Source organism: Notothenia rossii (genome assembly GCF_949606895.1).
Source record: "Notothenia rossii genome assembly, chromosome: 1".
NCBI lineage: Eukaryota > Metazoa > Chordata > Actinopteri > Perciformes > Nototheniidae > Notothenia > Notothenia rossii.
Genome location: NC_136912.1, coordinates 49,437,815 through 49,463,707, shown reverse-complemented (window position 1 = coordinate 49,463,707; position 25,893 = coordinate 49,437,815). Strand labels below are relative to the sequence as shown.

The following is a 25,893-nucleotide window of genomic DNA, read 5'->3' as shown; positions in this document are numbered from 1 at the left end:
ACTGAATATCGTTCCTAATGTGATACTAAGTCCATCTGAGACCTGTGTACACCTTCAGACAGCCTCCAAGTGAAGCGTACGTTATTTACTCAGAGTTTGAAAGCAGCGTGGAGTCTTCAGCTGTGAACTGTAAATTGTAATCCTCTCAGGTAAACATCCGCCCAGGTAAAAATGGGATCCGGCCAGGTTAAACTGTGTTACGACTTCTGTGGCTATCTACCAGCGATCATGTTTAATATGAAAGACTACACACACATTTATCCCTTATAAAAACAGTATTCTCTGTACATCCATCGCTGTGTGGTTTGGATCCCAACAATCATCTGTCCCAACTATGGTGTGCCCTTAGCACACCATAGGGGACGTGATGCCTATGCTGTAAAGTATTTTATTTTGGTGAGTCTGTCGCAAGACAGAAAAGACAGCCAGTATTGCTAGAATATAAACCTTTTTTTAATTGCATTCTGTTTCTAGCGCAACAGCTTTGGTCCAGGTTTACATCCTATCAGCTACTGCATTAGAAGACAGCAACAGGAAATGGGGGGCCTATTTAAAAAGTTAGTGTTTAAAAATGTCTAAAATAAATAAATATTATAGCATAATGTTGCATGGCAAATGTAATGACACACATGGCCTGATTTGCATATTGGAACTTTATGTGTGCACTGGAACACATTTATATGTACAATTAACAGTTATCACAACATAATGTGGGCTCGCAGGCTGATGAACTAGGATATCTGATCTTGGTGGGTCTTAATGAGGCTTGATACAGACCTCAGTCACTAGCCTATACTATTTCTCAGCAAATGCCTACTATAATATGTATATTATAAGTGTAGATACATTCGCTCACATTATAAATGATGGTCGGGTTGCATCTTTCTGGAACTTTTTAACAAGGTTCATCCAAGACATTAAAGTGCGGTGGTCTAATACTTTCTGTGTATCCGTGGCGCACCAATATGGCCCGAGTGATTTTTGCTGTTGGGACTGGGGTTTGAGTCCAGCATTAACTTTTTTGTTATTTTCATGTCGATGGACACTGAATATTATGTTTGAATAGAGGATTCCTAATATTGTTTGCCGAGACCAACATTAATGACCCATAAGCGTTTTAAAGTCTAAGTATCCCTGCACATGCAGCAATGACATTTCTGCTGCTATCTTTGCAAAACGAGTTAACAGTTACATCTTATCTGGATGAGTGCTGCAGAATACTGTTTTTATAAGGGATAAATGTGTGTGTAGTCTTTCATATTAAACATAATCGCTGGTAGATAGCCACAGAAGTCGTAACGGAGAGGATCCTCACGCTGGGCCAGGTGGTGGAGGTGTGTGGCCCCCGCCTGGACAACGCTGCAGGCCTGGCCTCACGTCTGAGCAGCCTCCTGCTTCCTGCTGCAGAGGCACTGATCGCTGCTTACTGCAACGGATTGAAGTCTCCAAATGACAATGACTCTTTTCCAGAAATGCTTTTCTTGATCTCAGTTGTGAGGGGGTTTTTTTGTGTGAAAGTTAAACAATGTTACTGATTTTAAGTTTAGCACCATGTCAAACAAAACGTTTATTATTTGGTGATAATGTGTGTGTCTCTCTCTCTCTCTCTCTTTCTACCACATATCCACATGGTGGGAAGTGCCTTACAGCAGGCTGTGTATTCAAAATACTGTAAAAGAGAGGTAAAAGACTATTTTTCTTCCCCATCTTTGATTTCTGTTTATATTAATGCTTATGTTTGCTTGTATTCATCTTCTTTTGACCTTTTATGCTTCAGGAATCAAATCAGAATAGATGTTTGATCACAGAACACATGTGGTTATCATTGACATCAGTATCTTGTTCAACAATGGATTATCCGTTTATTATTTCTGTTTACCTTTTATAATATTTCATTCAAGAACCCCTTGTGCGTTTAATTAACACAACTATTTTTAGATAGTTGATCGTTACATGTCTGTCCCATAGAAGAACATGACAGCGCAGCGCAACTATACTATGGACGTGACTGCCCTGGCAGTGACATCAACATAGCCTGCTTGTGCTTCCATACTTTCCCCTCAAAATATAGTTAAATAACGAAACTTGGAAATAGTGCCAATCCATACAAAGTGTAACCACATCATGTACATATGAAAGCAATCTTTAAAAAATAACGGCGTTGGTTTAATCTATCACTATTTTGACCATGTTCGTGCTGTTTTTACCATAGAGAAGCTTTGCCCCGGAAGTGCGTTTTGAACTATCCCGGCATACATAAACCACGTGACCGGCTGGCGGTGACATCAAAGAGTGTCGTAACTCTTTCTCTCTAGGGCTCTGCCCCTGCCTATATGCCGTGAGCTGATTATCGAGCCTTCATTGTAACAGTCGTGGGTGTGTGTGTTTGCGTGTGGGGAGTGTTGCAGTAGAACATTCCACTTACCAAACCGTTTGAGACCCACTGAGATAACTTAGACTAAAGTTAACTATGATTTCTGTTTATATTAATGCTTATGTTTGCTTGTATTCATCTTCTTTTGACCTTTTATGCTTCAGGAATCAAATCAGAATAGATGTTTGATCACAGAACAGATGTGGTTATCATTGACATCAGTATCTTGTTCAACAATGGAAAATGTGTTAAGTATTCTTAATGTTGGTGTATTTCAGAGTCTGTCTGCACTCCAGAAAATGTCTTCATAAAGCACACTAAAAAGCAACACTTTGAACAAAGTGATGTACAGAGAAGGTAGCTGACAAAACATTTATCACAAACAAAAGACACATAAACATCAATAGACACAGCTGATAGGCACACATAAACCACATGGAGAGGATTCAGAGTTTGGACAGATCAGAGTGGACTGGGGGGGCTTTATTCTCTACTCACACTATTCATTCCAATGTCCAGCTTTGACAGTGATACAGTTTAGTTTGCAGCTCTCCAACAATGTAATACAGCCTGTAGTTTCTCCATGAAACAGATGTTCTGCATTCTTTTCTGTCAGTTTGACTTTTGAGTTTCCAGGACTTTCAGCAGTACATTGCACTTGGGCTTTATGATGTTTCAAGACATTCATTTCACATTTCTGCAATTCCTTTAACAGTCATCATCCTCATGTGTTTTCTGCATGAAATCCTGTACTAGATCATTTTTTGGTGTAGCATTACAGTTGTATTATTTATTCTATCTAAACGTTATTCTGCTGTATCATCAATATATGTGCAACAAAATATGCAGTGGTTGCTTTATTTAAGTATGTTCTTTTCTTTTTTTTACAACAATACAGGAAAGTATTTCAGATTCATACCCTGTATATACATATGAATATCACATATGCCACTCAACCCGAACCCTCCTTCACACCTGAACCACAATGAACCATAATTATGGGTCATTATAATACAGAGGGCCAGTTTGCTGAAGCACAGAAATGTGTGTGTGTGTGTGTGTGTGTGTGTGTGTGTGTGTGTGTGTGTGTGTGTGTGTGTGTGTGTGTGTGTGTGTGTGTGTGTGTGTGTGTGTGTGTGTGTGTGTGTGTGTGTGTGTGTGTGTGTGTGTGTGTGTGTGTGTGTGTGTGTGTGTGTGTGTGTGTGTGTGTGTGTGTGTGTGTGTGTGTGTGTGTGTGTGTGTGTGTGTGTGTTAAAAGGGGTTTATGCGGAGTCCTGTTCCGAGAGGGGAGAAAGGGTTTGCCTTTGCCCACATTAGTGCATCATTAAGAGAGATGGCTGATTTACCGTCCTCCAGGAGAAATACTGGACCCTGCACACAAACAAATAAGACAACAAGAAACATCACAAGTTGTCAAGACATGTGAGTGTAGATTCGCACAAAGCAATACACTGAAGGAACACACACCTGTATTCTGTTTCCAGTGAAGCAGGACAGCTGAACATCTGAGTGGCTGGGCAGATTGGAGCCTGTCACATAATCTGCTCCACACAACACTGAAGCAGACACATGTTGTTCTGGTTAAACATTTATCCTAATCTCATTTTCCTATCATCAACTTTCACACAATACATAATCCATATTAATATGGAGCCTAGCAAAACTGAAATTTGCATCATTCATTTTTCCCTGTCAGCACTCTCCACACATCAGCAATTATCAGGATAATGTTCATCAGGGCAATAAACTGCACCGGGGGCTCCAGCTCCTGACAGACCCCCCGGTACCAACACTTCAACAAGATCCAAGAGCCACAGCAACATGTAATATCTGTCTGAGCGGTGTTTTATTTCTATAAAATCCCCTCAAACTATGTTTAGAACTGTTATTTATACCAGAGTCTGTTGGCGGGATTCTCCTCTGGACGCAGATGAATTCTTCTCTTTGACACTCTGAAGGAGAGCTGTTAGAAACACAGAGACAGAGGTACAATTGTGAAGTGATGCATATGCACATAAGCAATGTAGAGGCGTCATATTGATAATGACAGTCACATCTCCCAGGCAAATTAAAACAAATGGTTGAATGTTCAAAACATACAGTATGTACATAGGATGTCGTGGGTGACCCTTTATACTTCTTTAAGAAAATATGAAGGATCAACATCCTCCCTCTCAACTTTAAACGTGTCCACTATTGCAGCCCCCCCCCCCCCCCCCATTTCCCATGATGTGCCTGACTATGTTTATCCACTGATCATTCAAAGTGGGTTTGCTACTCAATGTAGTCTAATTGCAGTCTGACCATCTTTGTGTGTGTGTGTGTGTGTGTGTGTGTGTGTGTGTGTGTGTGTGTGTGTGTCATTATTACATTGTGTGGCCATGCATCAGACAGCCCAGTCACACCGTGGGGTCCAATTCTCCAGAAATGTTACCTCATATTCATTAAAATGAAGGTCAGAACTATGCCCTGTGAAGTGTTCAGGGTTGTCCCCAAAAATCACTTTTACCGACTTAGTGTTTATAAGTGTGCTAACAGGAGGTAACTCAGTATCGGCCACTACTGGCCAAGGCAGGTACTGCATCCCACACACACATTCCATTCTCCACACACACTTTGCTGAACTGCGCATGTGCAAGCAGCCATCTTGTAACATCTTTAGCTTTTTGATTAGCTGGTAGCACTTAGCTCCTTAGCTAAGTGTCTTTGATGAAATACAGAATTAAAAACACAAATGTATACATTTTTGGTGAGTTTGACTTGTGTTGTCACAATAACAAGCAATGAATCATTAATCAGGTAAATAACATAAATATAAAAAGATGTGTGAGATTATAGACTACAGCTGTTGTTAGCATAAATTCTAACTTAACATTGAAAATGCCATAGACAAGCTAAACGTTAGCATACATGCTAACTTTACATTGAAATCGGCTTAGACAAGCTAACCGTTAGCATAAATGCTAACTTAACATTGAAAACGCCATAGACAAGCTAAATATTTGCAAAATGCTAAAATATTATGTTCTAACTCCCAGTTTCCAATGAGTCCGTCTGCGCCGCGGTTTTGGTCTAGCGCCATAACCCACCGGACGCGTCCCAGAAGTGTTTCAGAAGCGTAGCGTTGTGCAGGCTCGCAGTTTTGTTATTGATTGAGGTTTAATTCGGGTATTAATTAACTTTAAAACATTAATATGTAGTTGTTACCTTCTACTCCACAAACTGCAGCGACTAAAAACCAGGCCTTGTCCTTTCTGATGTTGTTCAGCTAGTAAGCATTGGTTACATCATATCAAAGTGTGTTTTTCCACTTCCATGATGAAAACCTCGTAGTCCATTGTGCGTATCGTAGTGGAGGTGTTGTCAGGGCCGGCCCAACCCATTAAGCGACATAAGCGGCCGCTTAGGGCCCCGCAGCCACTGAGGGGCCCCCTAGCAAAAAAAAAAAATTTTTTAAATGTAATTTTTTTTTTTATCTCAGTACACCGTTGCTCTACTCTAAAGTCGCATCTAAAACGCGATCTGATCTAGCTGTGTATATTTTGTTATTTTTGATTGTTATATTCAATCCAGTGTTCGAAATGGGGGGGAGCCAAGGGGGAGCTTGGCTCCCCCGAAGAGGGAGGGAGCTCCCCTGAAGGCCGACTTTGAGATAAATAGGGGGAGCTGCATATTTGTGTCACACAGATTAGAAATGTTGAGTTTCTGTAAATAAAAGTTCTTGAAATAAATAATAGTCATTGTTCATTACAGTTTCTGAATATTTGTTTTATATTTGTGAATATTTCTGGGTGTTGCCATCTGTACGTGGCGGCGCTGCATTCTTTACGCTACTTACGTTGCTATGGTTACGGCGGCGATGCCGGCGGCGTATTTGAAATGTTCATAAAAAATATGGCGAAACGAAATCAGCCAAGCCTCGCAGCTTTTGGATTCACAAGCAAAGAAGCGAAGGATTCTAAAAATGACAACGTGAACGGAACAACTTTTAGCTAGCCGGCTGTAAGCGGCGTTAGGGTCGCGTTTGACAGCTCCACACCGAGGGAGAGGCTTGCCGATGCGGAGCCTGAAGAGGCTTCAACAACGGCCACAGCCGCCGGCGCCACCTGCACTAGCAAACCTGACGATGCCCATGACCTGCCTTTTAACTGGACACAGAAAAGATGGAGTGAGTGGAATGAAAGCTATCCATGGCTTTTCATTCCACTCACTCCATCTTTTCTGATGAATGTGGATATGAGATTTGCAAAGAGGCAAAAAGTATATTGATCTCTCTGCCGCTCGCAGAAAAATCCACCGGAGTGCACCTTTCACAAGAAAGGATTCAGGGAAAAGTCAGCAGTGATTAAAAGAATAACCTGCGGAAAAAGATTTATAATCACCATAAGGGCCAGGCAAACGAAAAAGCGATCGAGATTTCGGAGAGGAGAAAAAAAGATGTCCTACCAAACAAGCTATTGGCGATCAATGTTGACCTAATGCAGGAAACATATAGATCTTTCAGGTCTGCCTATATGATTAGCAATAAAATAAATAAATAGGGCTCCCCCGAAAGCAAATGGGTAATTCGAACACTGATTCAATCTCATTAGCTACAGGCATTTGAAGCTTGTAAAGGGAGGATGACAGCTCTCACTCGCCACTCTGCTGTTCCGCAGCGCCGCTTCCCCTCCCTCCGCTGAAATGATGAATGTAAGGTGTATAGTAATCATAGATAACACGGCAGGGTCCGTTACAGTTTGTTTTCATCTGATTTCAAATAAACAAAGTATTGGCTTTCAGAATATTAAACTTGTTTCGGCAAATTCAGATGATAAATACAACTTTGAAGCTTGTAACGGCATAATTAAAAGCGGAGAACGGAGTAACTTGACGTCACAGCAGGCATAACAACAGCCGGTGTTTCTCGAGTGTTTTCCCACAATACACACAAATGCAAAAATACACAAACACACACACACACACACACACACACACACACACACACACACACACACACACACACACACACACACACACACACACACACACACACACACACACACACACACACACACACACACACACACACACACACACACACACACACACACACACACACACACACACACACACACACACACACTCGCGGGCTTCCCCCAGACCAGTAATCCAAACGAAAATATCTTCCCTCCGTACTATTTTGATAATTTGCTCCGCTAATAATCAATCAGATCGATCCAGAGAAGAGGAAACTTTGAAGGCCTTTTTCTCAAAATGATGACTCTGTAACAGTCATTATATAATGTGACATATTTTGCTTAATATTTGGAGTACAAAAACAATCGTCGTGGCGTAGGTGTTACTCTCATCTATCTCAGATAGAAGATATGATTGGAGACGACCAGCCAATCAGAATTGACCTTCTCGAGTTCTCCGATTGGTTGGTTTTGTGGCACATTTGTAACGCTGTGACAACTTGAGCGAGCAGGCAGGCAAAGCTGAGCGCTCAACTGTGGTGCCTTCAGTTTGCATGATGTCTGGCAAAAAAAGGACATACGCCTCTGGTGATCAAAAACGAAAAAATAGAAAACTTAATGAAGAAAAAAGGCAAGACAATAAAGGTATGTAACTTCATATTATGGCTCTGTCTCCTGTCCTGTGTCCCACTAACAATAGTTGGATAACTTGGATTTGGGAGTATTCTAACTTACTTACTACTACTACTTACTTTCTAGCTAACCTTACAGCTAGCTAACTAGCCAAGTTATCATTATTATCTCAGCCTTTCTGTAGAATAATGCGATGCTATTAACGTTACTGATTAATTTACTTTAGAAAAGTTTAGCTCAGGCAGCAAGTCACACTCGTAGCTAATGTTAGCTAGGTATATGTGCTTGTTTCATATTTTGACCAAGTAAACCAATTTCCCCTGGGATTAATAAAGTACTATCTATCTATCTATCTATCTATCTATCTATCTATCTATCGAACTATCCAAACATCATTGTGTGGGTTCTAAGTTCATGTAAATGCGAGTATTCATTGGCTGAATATTGAATTAGCTATATAAAGCTACTATGTTCCATTTGATGTTCCATTTCAAGTCTGTTTCCATAAAGCTTAACTCTGTAACATACTCTCCTCAGGAGCACTTCTGAAGTACTTTGGAAGCCCACAGCAGGTGCCAGCACACACCACAACGTCCACTGAGGACACTGTTGGTGAGTTCAAATGGGCCCAAAGTGAGAGCTTTCTGAATTTGGAATATTAAGTCATTACATTACGAATCATATATTTCTTTATTCCATAGCAGGTCAATCAACCTCCACCGCTGCTGTTGGTGAATGTGAAACCACAAGGTCAGCTGTTGGCACCAGTGACTCCGATGTCATCCAAGAAACCGCCTCAGACAATGCTGGTAAATGATGTGTTAAGTGTATAGATTAAGCCCATAGAGCTAGCTACAATTGCCATTTGTCGAAGTTCTATTGAGCAAGCTCGCTGTTCATTGCTTATAATAAATATCTGTCATGCATGGGGCAGGAGTTTGATGATACCTGTTTTTAAGGACTGATTCTGGATCAGCACTTTGGAGCTATCTCAAAAGCAGCGCCATAGTGGTGAAAAGACAGCTGATCTAGAGACAGTCCTATAGTCATATATTAAACAATGATATACTTCTTTATTCCATAGCAGTTCCATCAACTTCCATCACTGAAGAAACCACCTCTGACAATGCTGGTAAGTTTAGGCCTACATCAAAGAGACCTTAACTTTGTTTGTCAAGAAAAGCAAAGCACTATATGTCCAATCAATCATGGTATTATTATTTTTATTATTATTATTATTATTATTATTATGAATATTATTATTACTATTGTGTTCAATCATTCAACTGTGTTGTTCATTGCCAGGAACATCAACTTGTAAACATGTCAAGTAACAAAAACTTATTTTTTTAAATTAATTTCCCTATAGGTATTTCTGTACCCATTGAAGTTGAGAGCAGTACCATTACGCCTACTACACCTACCTCTGTAACTTCTACTCCTTTTCTCTCTGGTTCACCAATGGATCCAACTGGGTGGCCATCAGTACTTAACGATCACGTGAGTACAGATCTGGTGATTAGGGGGCCAGTACAGGTGGACAGAGATTTTGTATTCCCGAAAACACCAAACAACAGAAGCTTTCATTATCATTACATGTTTAGAACACTTGTAAATGGTGAGAAAGTTAAGCGAAGCTGGTTAATATACTCCAAGAACAATGATTCAGTCTACTGCTTTTGCTGCAAGTTGTTTTCCAAGAAATCATTAAAGCTCATAACAGAGGGACAACAGGACTGGGTGAATATTGGCGCATTACTGAAGCTACACGACAACAGCCCAGATCATGTGAAAAGTGTGTTGACTTGGAAGGAACTAGAGCTCCGTCTTAGAAAAGGGAAGACAATAGACAAAACAGAGTTGTACCTCCTGGAGGCAGAGAAGAAGAGGTGGAGAGAGGTGCTCATTCGGTTGGTTTCCATCATCCAATCTCTGGCAGAGAGGAACCTGGGACTTAGAGGGACTGTTGACACCCTGCATAACCACAACAACGGGAATTTCCTCAAAGAAGTTGAGCTAATTGCCAAGTTTGACCCTGTTCTGAAAGAACACATCAGACGCATTGACAGTGGAGGAAATTACACTACATACTTGGGTAAAACAATCCAAAATGAACTCATGTCCTGTATCAGTAACACAATACTTGCAGCAATGGTGGCTGAAATCAAAGAGTCCAAGTATTTTGCCATCATTTTGGATTGCACCCCAGACGTCAGCCACCAGGAGCAGATGACTGTTGTGATTCGAACAGTGAGTGTGAAGAAAAGGACTGAGATCAGGGAGCACTTTCTGGGGTTCATCATAGCCCCTGCATCCACAGGGCTTGGTTTGTCTACACTCATTTTGAACAGGCTGGAGGAGCTGAAGATCCCCTTTGAGGACTGCAGAGGACAATCCTATGACAATGGTGCAAACATGAAGGGCAGAAATAAAGGGGTGCAGGCCAGGCTGTTGGAGAAGAATCCTCGAGCTCTGTATGTTCCTTGTGCAGCCCACACACTGAATTTGATGGTGGCGGATTCAGCCAAAGGATCAATAGATGCTACTTGCTTCTTTGGTAATGTTCAGAAGCTGTACACCTTGTTTTCAGGTTCTCCCCATCGCTGGTAACCTACAGGGCCACTGGGTTCACAGATGATCAGGCCACAGCAAAAGAGCTCTGTGGAAATATGAATGTTGAGGCAGTGCTGAAAGAAAAGAGGCTGCGGAGCAAAAAGAGGCATTTTGCCTACGAGGCAGCTGACGAGGCAGTGGCTGATGCCATGACGAGACTGGAAACAGGATTCTTTAATGTTGTGGTGGACTGTGGCATCCAGTCTTTGGAGGACAGATTCAAGTCCCTGGGGGAAGTAAGAGACAAGTTTGGAGTGCTTCACAACTTCCATAATCTGGATGATGAGTCACTTACAGACCAATGTGCCCTGCTGGGAAAAACATTGACCTGTGGCGAAGAGGCAGACGTTGACTGGAGAGAGCTAGCCATGGAGATGCAAAGCCTTCCAGAGCTTCCCAAAGAAGATATGACCACATTGGAGATGCTCACCTTCTTAAATGAAAACGAGCTGTGTGAGATCTATCCAAATCTTTGGATAGCGCTGAGAATAGCCTGTACCCTTCCAGTGACAGTGGCGTCCGCAGAGAGATGCTTCTCGAAGCTCAAACTGATAAAAACATACTTGAGGTCCTCCATGGCCCAGGATCGCCTGAGTGGAATGGCAATAATCAGCATAAACCACCAGATTGGCAGCCAGATCTCCTATGATCAGGTCATCAATGACTTTGCCTCCAGGAAAGCAAGAAGAGAACAATTCTGACTGTACGTACGAGAGGAACATTTGTATTTGCATTTGTTTTTTTACATTTCATTTCATTGTTAAGCAGTTTGTTTTGCACATATTATTTAATCCTTTAAAGGTATTTTTGGATCTATTTATATATTCTATTTAGTGTTGAGTGTTTTTTATTAAAAATATCTATCTTTGAACAGTGATGGTCACTTTGTCAGTCTTTTTATTCTGTACTGTCAGTTCATCAGTGCTATCTGATATGACTACTTTATTCAAGTTTATGTTCATTTGTCAGAGTAATTTTGATCCCCTAAAATGTGGGATCAAATGTAATATTGGACAAATTAACATACACTTCAACAAAGTAGTCATATTTAATACTTGGTCACAGTATGCACTTTAACCTCATAGTCCTTGTTTCATTTCAAATCTAATGTGCTGGAGTACAGACTCAGAGCCACAACAACAAAACATATGTCACTGAGGACTGAGGAGTTTCTATATTTCTGTTCACTGAGTTTATATAGTCATTAGTTATAGCCTAGGTAGTTATTTGTAGTCAATTTAAAGACTGTGCTGCTCTTCTCAGGTCCCACTTTAGTGTTTACATGCTTATTTGTACAATATGTGTGCTCATACTAACATCATAAGACAAAAGTTGGTTCCGTGTTGTGTGTAGTGAGAACGCGCTAGAGTGAGGGGGGCCCCAAACAAAATCTTGCTTAGGGCCCCCAAAAGTCTAGGGCCGGCCCTGGGTGTTGTGATGAAGGAGGGGGGGGTCTGCTAAATTAGTATATGTGGGGGATGGGCCTGGCCCGGATGCTCACCTTTCCACTTCCTACGAGGGGGGGCTGCCTGCCCGACTTTACGGCTGTGCCGCGGCAAAAATAGGATTCATCCTAATTTTAGAGAAGCGCTGCGCCGAGCCACCTCTGGGACGCGTCTGAGCCGTTACGCGGCGCGTGTGGTGGAATAGCACCCATTGACTAGAGTGGCCGCGATCCTTATGACCGCCGCGGCGCAGCCGTAACACGGCGCAGCGCGGCGCAGACGGACCCGGTGGAAACTGGGGGTAAGAGTGCTCAGATCTTGTGCTTGAGTAAAAGAGTACTCAGATATTGCACTTGTCACCTTTTTCATACCTGATGAGTTTGCATCCCTGTGCGTATATATATAACAAATATTACAAATCTAAATGTTCTTAACCCTTTCATGCATAGAGGTCACTAAAGTGGACAGCTAATCAAAAAGGTGTTTTCTTGTATGTGAAGCTGACCGTTGAGCGGCCCGACCAAGCAAGGAGGCAGAGTCAGAACGTCCCAAATATAACCCGGTGTGGGCATTTATTAAAATCATAGACCCATGACTCACAGCCTCAATCTCGCTGTTCTCCCTGAACACAGTCAGCAGCCACACGGATCTCACACACCACCCAACAAAACAGGAAACACAGAGCCTAAATACCCACACTAATTAACCCAACAAGACACAGGTGAGGGGGGAGGAGACAACACAGGGCACCAGGTGCACACAATCAACAGCAACAGACATGGGGAAAGGGAACACTTTTCAAAATAAAACACATGTGCAATATACAAAGCCCGAAGCTGTCAGTCCACAGTGACGAAGCCATCTTCGCACATTGTATATGCATTGTTTCTTTTTGCATAGTTGCACCATCAGCCACTACATGATAGGACCCTATTGCATCATCCCATACACTGCTACTCAGTGCCAAGTCAGTGTAAGTGCATGATACATGTCTCTAAACCAAGATGGATGACAGAAAGCCACATGGACCAGGTCAGCCATCTATATCTTGCCAATCCTTTTATGGAAAGCGTCCCCTGCAGGTATAAAAAATGTGGTGACATCAAGTAACAACTAAGGAATCACATAATTCATAAATTATCAAAGTATTGATTTTATGTTTGCAGGAAATCATGATTAACCACCACTACGAGACTACAACTCGTACTTGTACTGCTGCTGTTGTTCCCAGGGCCGTCACTCCCTACAGGCAGATCATGCAGACTGTGTGGGGCCTCACCTTGTGGAGGGGGCCAGACCTTGCTGAGGGGGACCTCATCTGAGGCGCACCTATGCGCTTATGTGGCGCAATTAGGGTGGCGCGGCACGGTTTTGCCGCTGCGAGGCTCCACTAGCACTCATCAAATAACTGTGCGTGGGGCCTCAAATTGGCCCCTGGCCCTGGTTATTCTTGAAAATACTTCATCTGCAATATCTTTTTGGGCCGTAAATCCATATACTTATTTTATTATAATGTAATTTTAAGTTTCCAATCTTTATTTATCATTTTTTCAAAATGTACATCTCTTCAGTTCAAACCCTAAACGCATACTGTCCACCTGAAAATCTATTTGAAAAAACTATATTAAAAAAAACTAAAGTTCAAATCTTGTTTTTCATGCCCCAAGAGCAATAATAACACTTGGTTAAAAAAATCCTGACTGAGGTTTTCATAATTCATGCATGAAATGGTTAATAAATAGCCTTGTTTTAATGGTCAGATTGGGTCACCTTGATTTAGATATTGGGACATTCCTGGTGGGCGGAGAGAGGAATTCTCATTGTGATAGCATGACCACCCTTACAGGATGTGTTGACTGTTTAAAACAAGCGCTCCATATGAGGAGAGAATGGAGAGAACCACGTGGATTTCTTTTTGCACTTCACTGGCAGTGGGATTGTAGCAAATGGAAAGGTAAATTATGACTATACATTTAAAATGCACATATTTTACTGAACATTAACCAGGTAGCTTACATTCAGACTATGAAACTGTGTTTGCACGCTTTAAAATGTAGCAATCAACATGAAGTAACTCAGTAAAAAACAGTTATAGCAACAGGTTTTGTATATTAATAATTTCACTTTGGAGAGATTGCTACGTCATATTAGCAGGCTAGCTAACGTAGCTAGCATTGAAACACCTGCTTTGTCTGCTTCAACCTAGGGCTGCTCAATTAATCGTATTTTAATCGCAATTACGATTATGGCTTGCAACGATTACGAAAACAAGGTAATCGAAATAAAACGATTATTTTTTTTCAAATTTTAAATTATTTTTGTATTGGTTTTTCAGTTGAATTGTAATCACAGTTCAGGGTAATCAACTGTTAAAAACATACTGTTAACATTTTTCTTTCTCCAATAAATTGATGTTTTCAAAGTAAATGGATAATCGTTTTTAATAATCGTGATATCAATTATTGACCCAAATAATCGAGATTATGATTTTTGCCATAATCGAGCAGCCCTACTTCAATATATCAACTAGATGTAGTTGTCTAATACTTAAAGTATTTTTAATGAATTGCAATAATTATGGTGGTGTCTGGTCACATTAATGCTTCATTGTTTTTGATTATAGGATACAAAATGGTGGGACTGAGACGCAGGAAAGCCCCCCTCACAGATGCGATCGAACATGCGAGCAAGGCAGTTGACAGGACTGCAAAATTGGAAGTGATGTACATCAACTGTTTTAAAGGTATTTCTTTTTGTCATCAGTACAATTTGTGTTTTTATGTTCAAAGTTGTATCAGATCCTACAACCTTACTAGTACTTAGAGTTAATTGATTAAAGTACTGTTGCATTAATTGCATCCTCATACTATTGATAGATTTTGTATTGAAGGGCCTGATGGGAAAGCTGAATTGTTTGCCTGGTCTAGTGTGCCAGGATAATGTATAAATCAAACCAGAGCTAATAACTATTATTACTATAAAACTAGTTTTGGTGGATTTGAATAAAAAACCATGGCAAGAAGATGAATAACCGTCCATTTAATCATTTTAATAATAACCTGTAATTGGGATAGGTCGAGGGGTCTTTGCCACTTCTCATTTCCAAAAAGGAGACTTTGTGGTGGAGTACAGAGGGGAATTAATACATTCTGAAGAATCTCAAAGGAGGAGGAGGATATATCATGTCAGCTGTGCTGTCTTTATGTTTGACTTCTACTGGCAAGAAAGAAGATGGTGGTAAGTCCTAAATACAATTTTACATATTTGAAATTGAGTTGCAAGTTGTTATTTCATGAACATAAAACATGGTTTATTTTTATTTATTAACATACATGCAAATTAGTCGCTTTTCGGCGCCTCCCGCTTTTTTAACGCTGATTTGGGTGACTTGTGTAATTCGTGGAGAACCGAAGAGTTTTTGTTTGGGGGGGGGGGGGGGGGTCTGACTCATGGACTGACGGACAACTTCTCTCTTCAAAACATAGACTTTACTTGGGCGGGCCGCCCACGTATAGCCTATTAACGGCCGCCAAAGTATATTTTTGTATCCATCCGCGAGCATGACTAGTGGACAAATGATCCCTCGCTCTACGCCTCCTGTACCTGTTCGCTCTGCTATCGCGTGAAGGGTCTGCTTGCTAACAAGCAACCAACAGAAGACAAACAGGAGTCACATGTTGTTGCACATCAGTCATGCGCAAATGACTCGCACTTCTGCACCAGTCAGTTGCGCAAGCACCGCATGTAAGTACATTTTTCTGTTGGCTGTTATAACATCATTAGCTCTAAAGTGCATGTATGTTATGTATTTTTACCATAGACTATATATAAATGGTATTTTTTGTATAATACAATTGTATTGCATCAGCTAATTGTATTGCGTCAGCTAAATGAAATGTAATGTATTGTAGGCTATATAAGCTTTATTTGTACCTAAAGGTGATCGGCCCTCCGATTAAATCGGCAATTTCACTCCAAATGACTCCATTAATTATTAAGGTACAATTCCAAACGTGTACACCCTTTTAATTTTAATTTGGCAAATACTCCGTAAGCTCAATAATAACATATAAGAGCGATCAACGCGCTAAAATAAATTAGCATTACGCACGCGGTAATTTTATACTTGAACTATATTTCTGTCAAACTGATCAACATAAACGACATGAGCTTAATACTTAGTCATATTTTTCCTGTGCACTGTGGAAATGAACACATGACTGCTGTGTAGTTTACTAGTTTGGTATTGAAGTAGCCATATCTGATATTGAATAAGATTTAGAGGCCTAGCCATGAGTCTAATGAGTGTTTAATAATGGGGACACTTAACCTTAGTGCCAACTCTAATTTGCATTCATTTTCAGAATGAAAGATCTTGAGGAAAGTGATGCACTTGTTGTGAAAAAGCTGGATGCAGGTTGCAAATCCAGCTGGAAGTGGTCATGGCTAAAGCTAGATGTCACAATTGAGGTGAAGTCAGTCAAACACACATTCCCACTGTCAGACTTTTTCAAAAAAGTTGACAAAAAAGGATGTGCTAGATGCACTCTGTGCACAAAAGAAATTAATTATGGCAGCAGGGGCGTGCATGGCCTGTTGGCACACTGTCAGACAGAAATTCACAAACATAAAGTGACCACAATCACAGAAACACAAAGTGTTGCACAGCTCCTCAGAAAGAGCCCATTCCCAGCAACCCCCAAAGCAGCAGCTGACAAGATCAGGGAAAGGATAGCGCCTACACTACCAGTACCTATGTGTGATCGCATATCCAATGCAGAGGTATGTGTGTGTGTGTGTGTGTGTGTGTGTGTGTGTGTGTGTGTGGAGAGAAGAGTAGCCAAGCCAACACAACTGTCCTAATGCTTTTGTGCAATGTTGGGGGAGCTTTTTGTTTTAGAGCAAATGCTAAGTTAAAGGTGCTGTCAGTAGGAAGGTTCGTTGTAGCTAAATTAGATTTGTTTTCCTGAAATGAGTAATCTCATATATTTTAATCTGTTTTCTAGGCAATGGTCCTGGCTGTTATTGCTGAACATTCCCTACCTCTCTCAACTGCACCTGTCCTAGTTGAACTGAGTCAACAACTGGCTGCAGACAAAATAGCACTTAGTAGGATGAAACTGTCACGAACCGCTGCCTCTTACAAGATGGTGCATGGTCTGGGCCACACATTCTCTGAGAGAACGCTCTCCAACTTAAGGAAGTATCCCTTTTCTCTTAATGTAGATGAGAGTACATCTAGCAGTAATAAAAAGGTGCTTGCAATGCTTGTGAGCTACTTTGACCAAGAGCTGAAGGATGTTGTGGTGGAACATTTGGGTTCTCTGGAAGTTGTTAAAGTCAATGCTGCCAGCTTGGAGGAGCTCATCTGCAACTTCTTTAAGGAAAAAGATATTCCCTGGTCAAACCTGGTCAGCATAATGTTAGACTCATGCAATGTGATGCGAGGCAGCAAGTCAGGACTGGAGACAAGAATTAGACAGAACCATTGTAAAACGCTTCTTGATGTTGATGGTGATTCATGTCACCATGTGCACAATGCTGCAAAGAAGTTTGCAGAGCCCTTTGAGAACTACTTGGAGCAGCTGTTTACAGATCTCCATACTGACCACCTGTGGGCATCAGATCAGGTAACTGAATGTCAATTTTGATTTTAGCTTAAGTGATAGATTGAGTTTGTCCCCGTGTTTACTCTAATGTTTTGAGTTGTGTGACACTTAGTCTTGTAAAATGACTTATGTCTTTATTTGCAGATCATGTACCTGAAAGAAATCGCTGAATACATGGACATACCTGCTACAAATCCCAGGAGGTTTGTCTCCCACCGTTGGTTGTCTGCGTATGACGTTGGGATGCAAACAAAAAGACTGCTGCCTGTGTACAAGGTCCTGTACTATGGTTTCATGGGGAAAGAGGACAAAGCTCTCTACCAGGATCCATTGCAGAAGCTATATGAAGACTACCATGTCAGCGAGAAAGCACAGCGAAGGATCACATTTGTGCACCAAGACCTCAGTAAGAAAGGTATGTATATTAGTTTAAACAAGGAACTCAAATTGTGAATGTCCTGTTTCTGAGAAAGTTATTAATACTATAATAAAATGTGTTATCTTTGTTTTTCTTTTGGTAGGTATGACTGAATTGGGGAAGAAGAGGAAGAGCCGAGTGGTAAAGAAGATCTGGTTTGAGATCCAAAAAGTGGACCTGCATCTCAGTGTGTACCTCAGTGTACTGCCAATACTAAAAGAGTATGTGATGGTTTTCCAGGTGAGTGTTTTTTTGTATATACAGTGTATATAACACACACCATATAGAAATAACATGCATATTGCAATTTTATAAACAAAAGATGGTTCAGTATTTACTGAAACGTGCCCTTTCTGTGCATTTAAGGAAAGTCAAACCTTGGTCCACAAGCTGCATGACAAGCAGCTTCAAGTGTTTGTCAACTTCCTGGCTTGCTTTATCAAACCAGAGCATCTGAAGATTTCGCCCAAAGCATTGACAGAATTGGACTTGGCCAACCAGACACTTTATTCCCAGCCCTATATTGGTAAAGTGGCAGAAAACCTGGAAGCAGCCCGTCGAAAACACCCGGTTAGTGTGTGAAATAGATTAGTTAGTATTTAGGTAATGTTATATTAAAGTAAAAAAGAGTCCTGGTGGAAAGAGGCCAGGTTAACCCAAAGGCAGCACACCTCTTACTATTTCACATACATTTGAATATTATTCTTACACCAAATCTCGGGTTTTACCATAGTCATTTTTGTATGAATAATTGTTGCATGCCTTATTTAAACATTGTTTTGCTTGATGTTGACTAGTGCAGGCCATCATTTCACTGATAGCTTTAGTATTGAGAAACGTAGCACTGTGCTGCATGAAACTTAGGATATTCATCAAAGTGTTTTTTGTTTTTGTTTTGTATTTGTGTTAGGATTTCTTTGAAAAGGTGACCAAGGCATATGTGACTTGTGGCAAGTACATGCAGGTCAAATTGCCACTTAAAAGTAAGACCCTACAAGCCTTGTCCTCTATTGATCCTGTTGTGAGGGGCCATTCAGAAGCAGGGACTCAACTGATGAAGCTGGCAAGAATCTTGCAACACCTAGTTCCTCCAGAGAGTGACATCACCCAGGAAATAATCAGATACAACGTTGACTTAACACTGGCACAGTATCACGAGGGAGACAACATGGTCATGTGGTGGGCTCATGTTATGAGCACAGGGAAATATCCAGCTCTCAGTGGGGTTATCAGAGGTGCTCTTTCTATCTTCCATGGGCCCATGGTGGAGTCCTCATTTAACTTAATGGGAGATATTCTTGACCCTAAAAGCTCAAGAATGAACATTGCCACGCTCGATGCAATTCAGACAGCAAAGTATGCCATGAAGTCTAGGGGCATGACTGCCACCATGATGTTTAAGAGAGAAGACGAAAAGTTTGGACCAGTTGACAGAACACTGTGCCGCAACATGAGGTCTGCTGCAAGAAGGGATAAAGCACAGAGAGAGGAGAGGCTTATGGAGAAAGGGAGGAGACAGGTGGAGTATGGCTTCAAGAAAACATGTGCAAGTTCCCAAGAGAGCAAGAGGACAGCACAGCAAGAGGAGAAAGAAGCAAGGTTGAGACATGCAGCTAAGCAACGGAATGCTGCTAGACGTAAAGCAGTAGAAACACTTGTGCAAGCAAAGAAGAAGAAGAAAAACCCTTAAAGTCAAAAGTGTATAATATCTACCTGTAAATAATAATAATAAAAACCCTTGATTTATAACTTAACATCTATGTCTCCTCTTGATCTGAGTATATTATAAAGAATAGCCAGTTAATTGAAGCATTATACAGTTCTGTTTTATATGAGTGTTGAGAGATGTATCCATACATCTCTTAATTTTGCCCTCAAAGTGCACCAGATTGATGCATTTAACTTCAATTTAAAGAAAAAAATCTTCCCGGGGGAGCATGCCCCCGGACCCCCCTAGAGGAGGTGAGGTCCCCCCACAAATAAACAGGTTCATATGGATAGGATACTAGATAAGTTTGCACTCTCATTGTATATAATGATAATAGATATGTTTCATTGCGGAGGACCCCCTGTTTTGTGTGTCCCCCACTTCTTAAACCAAAGTTACGCCCTCGATAATATCTACCTGTAAATAATAATAGTAAAACCCCTTGATTTATAACTTAACATCTCTGTCTCCTACTGATCTGAGTATATTATAAAGAATAGCCAGTTAATTGAAGCATTATAGCACAGGCCTTTGTCAGACGGTATATTACGCTGTTTTTTTTCTGCTTCGAATAGTTCTCTCTTTTTTCACCATACCTGTGTTTGCATCCCTGTATTAAAGAGCAGGTTAGAGACACCAGTGAATAAATGTGTAGGAAAATGATGAATACACTAGATTTTCAAAAATATATACAGAAATATACACTACAGTGACATCTGGCGTCGTTTTAGTAAGACATTTTCACTTCCGCATAAAAAAGCCTCCGCACGTGACCTCCCGCGTGTGACGTAACATGGGGGAAACAAGGGGGAGAGCGGCCGGTCTAACGTATGAATAAACATGGATCACAATGCTAGTTTTGACACAGAAGAGGTTGAAAATATATATTCGAATGCATATGACTATAATTATGAGCCTGAAATGCGTCCAATAGACCAGGAGCAGCCAAGGATTAGAAAAAATAACGGCCATCTGAGAGAAATGGAGCTTTGGTGCGAGGAGAACCAGTGGAGAACAGAGCAGCTCTCTTGGTGAGTGACCAGCGTTAGCTACAGTTAATGTTAGCTAACGTCGGTCACATCACAACATTGTAAAGTTAGCAATCATATACCAGGCCAGTGTGTCCCCTAGATGGAGTCATAGCAGCGGTGCTAAGGCACGTGGGCCCAGCATAATGTGAGCGCGGACCGCGTGGAATCTTTTAGTGTGTGCGCCCCGCCAATTTGTTTCTATGTGTCAGCACAAGAAAGGCTCTTGAGGCCTAGTACCAAGGCCGGTTCTAGCCAATTTGCTGCCCTAGGTGAGATTTTATATGTAAAGAATAAATGAAAATCTCTACAAAAGGCAAATACACTACAAAAACAGAAACTTATTGACTTTACTTTACTGCCTAGTACATACAGTGGCAATGTCTCAACATTTAGCAAAAATACACCTTTATTGAACATACAGTAACACAAATACTACAAATCCACATAACAAACAATCAAAAATGAAAAAGTGTCGCCACTTATTATTATTATTATTATTTTTATTTATTTTTTTGGGGTACCTGGCTACCTAGCGGCGCGCATATTTCAGCAGCGGTGCTGCGCCGCCACTATTTGTATATAGGGGAAACACTGCAGGCTATAACTAAAGTAGTATTGATAATATAGTAACGTTACTGGCAGGACTGTTGATACTGATCCATAACAGAAACTAATGCGCAAGTATCAGCCGTATCTCGCGTTACCTAATGCAACTCAACACTACGGTGCTGTGTACCGGAGGGGAGACGCGAGATACGGCTGATACTTGACGATCTGGCGGAGAAAGGTTTTGGAGCCTCCGTTGATATGCCGTTGTCAATGGCTTGATGGAAAGTAGGTGTGTAGTCGGGGAGGGTGCACAGCTGATTGCAGCAGGTGAATGGAAGTTGAGCCGGGAGCCAGGAGTGACAGCCATCACGCCCACACAAACAACACAGAGAGGGGGAAACAAACAAACAAACAAACACAAAGGAGACGGCTGGAGCAGTACAGCCACCACAGCGTTTGCTAATGCAACGTCCACACTACGTCTTACGGTGCCGTGTACCGGAGGGGAGAGAGAGCAGCGAAGGGGGGGGGAGAGAGATGTAATACGGTTTCCTGATAAAGCTGTGGAGAGTATGTGCTGCAGGGAGGTGGATGCACAACGCACCCAGGAACGAACGCTAGCTCCGGTCCTTTTCCTATGACGGAAACTGTGGACTCGATGTCCTGACAGGCTGGAGTTTGTGCAACCTGCACAAACACAATACTGCACCATGATTACAAATGGTGAAATTCAATGTAAAATTACCGAAAAAATACCAACTCACTAAATCACAACCGCTCAAACCAACTACAAACTACTACCGCGGATTGGGCAGAGAACGAGTCCGAGAAAGTTGACTCCCCCATGTGACGTAATATGACGCGTTTGACGTATGACGTTAAAAAAAAGCAATTTTTAGTAGCAGAGCTCAAAACGGCTCCTTTTCCTCTGCATTCCTGCCCTTATGTCTTGTAAAACATATCAAATCCTGCATTAACATTTTTAATTGTAATTTTCAGGCAAGGTTAAGCATAAATGTAGTAAAAACAAAAACCTGCAAGTTGCTCTTTAAGTGTTGATGCTGCACAAGAAGATTCCAGTCTAGGAAGATTAGTCAATGATGACCACAAACATCCAAACTGCAAAATGAAGATGGTCGTGCCAGAGAACAAGCCACACCTCTGTCTCTTTGCTCTTCGAGACATTAATCCTGGAGAAGAGATAATATACGATTACGGAGGAACTGATTGGCCTTGGAGAAAACAGGTTTGAAAAATATATTTGCAAAATTTCAAGTAGATTTGAGAACGATTTATTTGCTTATGGCTGTGTTAGTAAATATTAGATTAGGAGTTATTCTCTTTCCTCGCATTTTATACTAACAGTTGTTTCTACCTTTCTAATTTTTGGTACAGGTAAATGCACCGTCTTATCAATAATAATAGAGATGTCTATTAACAAATGGAGCCGATCACGTGATTTTCAAAAGATCGGAATCGGGAGGAAAAAAATCGAGGATCGGGATTTATTTTTTATTTTATTTTTTTTATAAATACTTTTTTAAAATTTTGTATTCAATGTTACAAAACAAAAATGACCATGTTCAAGTCTTAAAGTTATCCTGAGGCCTTAGTTTTGGTTTCAAATTACACAACATCATGTATGTGTTGCTTCTTTGGGGCTTGTTTTCATAGACCTGGTTGCTTATTTCTCTCAAATCTGGCAACAGGGTGGGCAGGGCGCAGTGTCTAATTGTAGCAGTAAGCTAACGAGTACTGATAAGCTTTATTTTGTTTTGATCCAATGCTGCACAACTGAACTGATCCAATGCTGCTGTGAAAGATAGAAGCTATATCCATGTTGGATAGAATATCCAATTTAAATAAAAAAATAACCTTAAGGGACAACTTGAATGCTTTTTTTTCTCTTAATGCATTGCATAAAGATCGGATCGGGAAAAATCGGTATCGGCAAATTGTCAAAATCAAATGATCGGAATCGGATCGGGAGCAAAAAAAGGTGATCGGGACATCCCTAAATAATAATGTTGAATTATTCTTCAGGTTGGAGAGCAAGCTACTGCCATCGAGTCTTCTGGGGCTGAGTTCCCCAGTACGAGTGAGCCAGCTCCTCAGAGATCTTCAATCTCCGACGCACAGGTATGTCTTCAATGGATTTTTCCCTTGACTTAATTTCCCTAATAATTCAGTATTTACAAATGTCCTGCTTTATTGATGTTTGGTATTGGCATTTGATGGTTCAATTGGCTTTTCTGTAGATCAGTGTGTCTCTGAATGTGTGCTGCTGAACACAGTCAGGTTTTTGTGATTAAATGGGGTCCAGTCAGGGGACCTTAAGCAGAGTAGTTTCACACACACATGTCAGGGGTCCTGTTGTTGTGGGGTCAATGGTAACTGGATGATAAAGTAAATATTTAATAGAAAGATTATTTAATATTTATTTTTAATTCATGTTTTAGTCCTAATAAATCATTGAAATGTTTTTCATACGTTTTTAAATCAAGACATTTAAAAAAAAAAAATGTTTAAATGATACTTATATTAACAATGTAAGCCGTTACTCTTTCCATATGATTATAAGTAGGGCCGGGACTTTAACGCGTTAATTAAGATTAATTAATTACACAAACATTAACGTGTTAAAAAAATTAACGCATTTTAATCGCACTTATTTTTGCCCTGCGGAACGTTTCTCACTGGATGAGTTTCAGGCGTACCGATTATACTGGAGCACCAACTAACGTTCATGACTTCAAACAACAACAAACCACAGTGAACAATAGTCAAACATGAACGAAGAAGCTGATGAGACCGCTTTGGTTGGCCCCGTGGATGGGAAATTTTGTTTTAAAAAACGGACGGATGGAAGCGTCGATAAGAGCACGGTTGTATGCAAATTATGCAAAAAGGAATTTGCATATCACCGCAGCACATCAAGCCTCAAGTATCACCTCAATGCAAAACATATAGCAGCTAGCGTGGAAGCTAGCGTGGACGTTAGCCCGACTCCGAGTACAAGGACCCACACCATACTTGCCCTCAGAAATCGGGAGCATATCAAAATGCAAAATTGGGGGGGGGGGTGCTAGTGGATCGCCGTAGCTGTTAGATTAACATTAACATGCTTATTGTAGTTGTAAGTGCCAGGGTTCGTACGGGTGCTTGAAATCCTTGAAAATGCTTGAATTTTTACGAGGTGTTTTCATGACTTGAAAAGTGCTTGAATTTTGGGAATGGTGCTTGGATTTGAGATAAAGTGCTTGAAATTGTAAATGCTTTACTTTTACAATAAATTGCTGTCTGACTGAATAGTTCGCTTTTTAGATTAAAAGAAAATAAAGAAGTCGGAGCGAGCTTAGTTGCTTCGCTTCTACATAAAACAGCTCCGCTTCGGCCTTCCCGCGCTATGCGCGCGACCTGCAAGTGTTTTATTTTGTGTGACCTGGGCATTCTAACGAGAGAATGACAGTATGCCAGGAGGTTGCTGTTTTAACGAGCGTTGGCTATCCGAAAAGAAATACAAGCTGTGGCTAAAACGAGGATCAACCCAACGATTCGCCTTCTGCACAGTTTGCCACAAAGAATTTCAATTATTCGCGATGGGAGAGTCTGCGCTGACGAGTCATATGAAAGGTAAACCATAGTAGAGCATTTTGGATTAGGCTAACGTTGCATGTTACGTTTGTTTAAGCTAGTAACGTTAGCGAACTCGATGTGGGATAATTGCTTATGCAGGTGACAATAATAAAAAGGAGCGTACCTATGTCAGTATGTGCGACAGTCACCATCCTGTGGTTTTCAGAGGATGAAGCACATAAAAGCAATGTATTTCTACTGGTAGTATTTTTCGTGCCTAAACTTGCTCCATCGAAATCAGTCACATTGACCCGAAGACACATTTTGAGTTATACACTGTTGGAAAGAGGATATTCCTAGCTTTCTAACGGAGGAAACATATTTTCGTTTGTATTACTGGTCTGGGGGAAGCTCGCGAGTGTGTGTGTGTGTGTGTGTGTGTGTTTGTCAGTGATGCAAATTAGTCGCTTTTCGGCACCTCCCGCTTTTTTAACGCTGATTTGGGTGACTTGTGTAATTCGCGGAGAACCGAAGAGTTTTCGTTTTGGGGGGGGGGGTCCGTCCGTCCGCCCGCCCGTCCGTCCGTCCGTCAGTCAGTCCGACTAACGGACAACTTTTCACTTCAAAAAAGAAGAAGAAATCTAGACCGTAAAATAATTAAACAAGCGAGTGCCTGTTTTTCCTGGCCAAGGGCAGGTTCCTTGAACACAACACGAGCGTAACGTGTCTTCACGTGGTATATGTCTTGTCGGAAAGGAGTGTAGACTAAAGTGCTGATGGAGAGCACCGGAACGCCGCTCCAGCTCTTCAAATATTGCTGTACCCATAAGGAGCCGTACACACCGCAGTGTTTGCGTGGCTGTCTTTAGTTGTAAGCACAGTGGCGATCTGTTGTTATTAGCATCTTAGCTAGCTATGCTAACGAATTTAAAGAGCTTTTCTACAACCAGGTGGAAGAGAGCTCTCTCCTGAGAGGCTC

The 25,893-nt window shown here is 41.1% G+C and overlaps 3 protein-coding genes across 13 annotated transcripts in view; 2 read left to right on the top strand and 1 right to left on the bottom strand.

Annotated features, from left to right (window-relative positions):
* Positions 1-2,732: 2,732 nt before the first annotated feature.
* Positions 2,733-25,893, bottom strand: part of wdr17 (WD repeat domain 17) — an 82,245-nt gene continuing 59,084 nt past the window's right edge. For 9 of the 10 annotated variants that reach the window (XR_013801835.1, XM_079645635.1, XM_079645636.1 and 6 more), the window contains 3 exons: positions 4,270-4,337; positions 3,842-3,930; positions 2,733-3,745 (listed from right to left, as the gene is read on the bottom strand). Coding sequence is in view for 8 of the 10 variants with exons in the window: in XM_079645635.1 (XP_079501761.1) it covers positions 3,626-3,745; positions 3,842-3,930; positions 4,270-4,337 (277 nt within the window). In the remaining 2 variants the exon portion in view is untranslated. Of the gene's footprint in view, positions 3,746-3,841; positions 3,931-4,269; positions 4,338-25,893 lie in introns of those variants that run through there. The other variant, XR_013801836.1, reaches the window with a different exon arrangement.
* On the top strand, positions 8,555-11,449 carry LOC307017206 (zinc finger MYM-type protein 1-like). The gene is made up of 4 exons (XM_079646755.1): positions 8,555-8,577; positions 8,667-8,774; positions 9,050-9,097; positions 9,335-11,449. The coding sequence occupies exon 4, from the start codon at positions 9,427-9,429 to the stop codon at positions 10,573-10,575; it is 1,149 nt and encodes a 382-aa protein (XP_079502881.1). The 5' UTR covers positions 8,555-8,577; positions 8,667-8,774; positions 9,050-9,097; positions 9,335-9,426; the 3' UTR covers positions 10,576-11,449.
* On the top strand, positions 12,650-19,804 carry LOC307017095 (uncharacterized protein). 2 transcript variants are annotated; one of them, XM_079646559.1, is made up of 9 exons: positions 12,650-13,977; positions 14,647-14,766; positions 15,098-15,767; positions 16,388-16,805; positions 17,030-17,653; positions 17,777-18,047; positions 18,154-18,290; positions 18,417-18,620; positions 18,961-19,804. In XM_079646559.1, exons 4-9 carry the CDS (start codon positions 16,389-16,391, stop codon positions 19,738-19,740), a joined length of 2,433 nt encoding a protein of 810 aa, XP_079502685.1. In that variant the 5' UTR covers positions 12,650-13,977; positions 14,647-14,766; positions 15,098-15,767; position 16,388; the 3' UTR covers positions 19,741-19,804. The 2 variants fall into 2 exon arrangements, with proteins under 2 accessions (XP_079502685.1, XP_079502686.1); XM_079646560.1 differs by lacking the exon at positions 16,388-16,805 and having other exon boundaries at positions 12,652-13,977.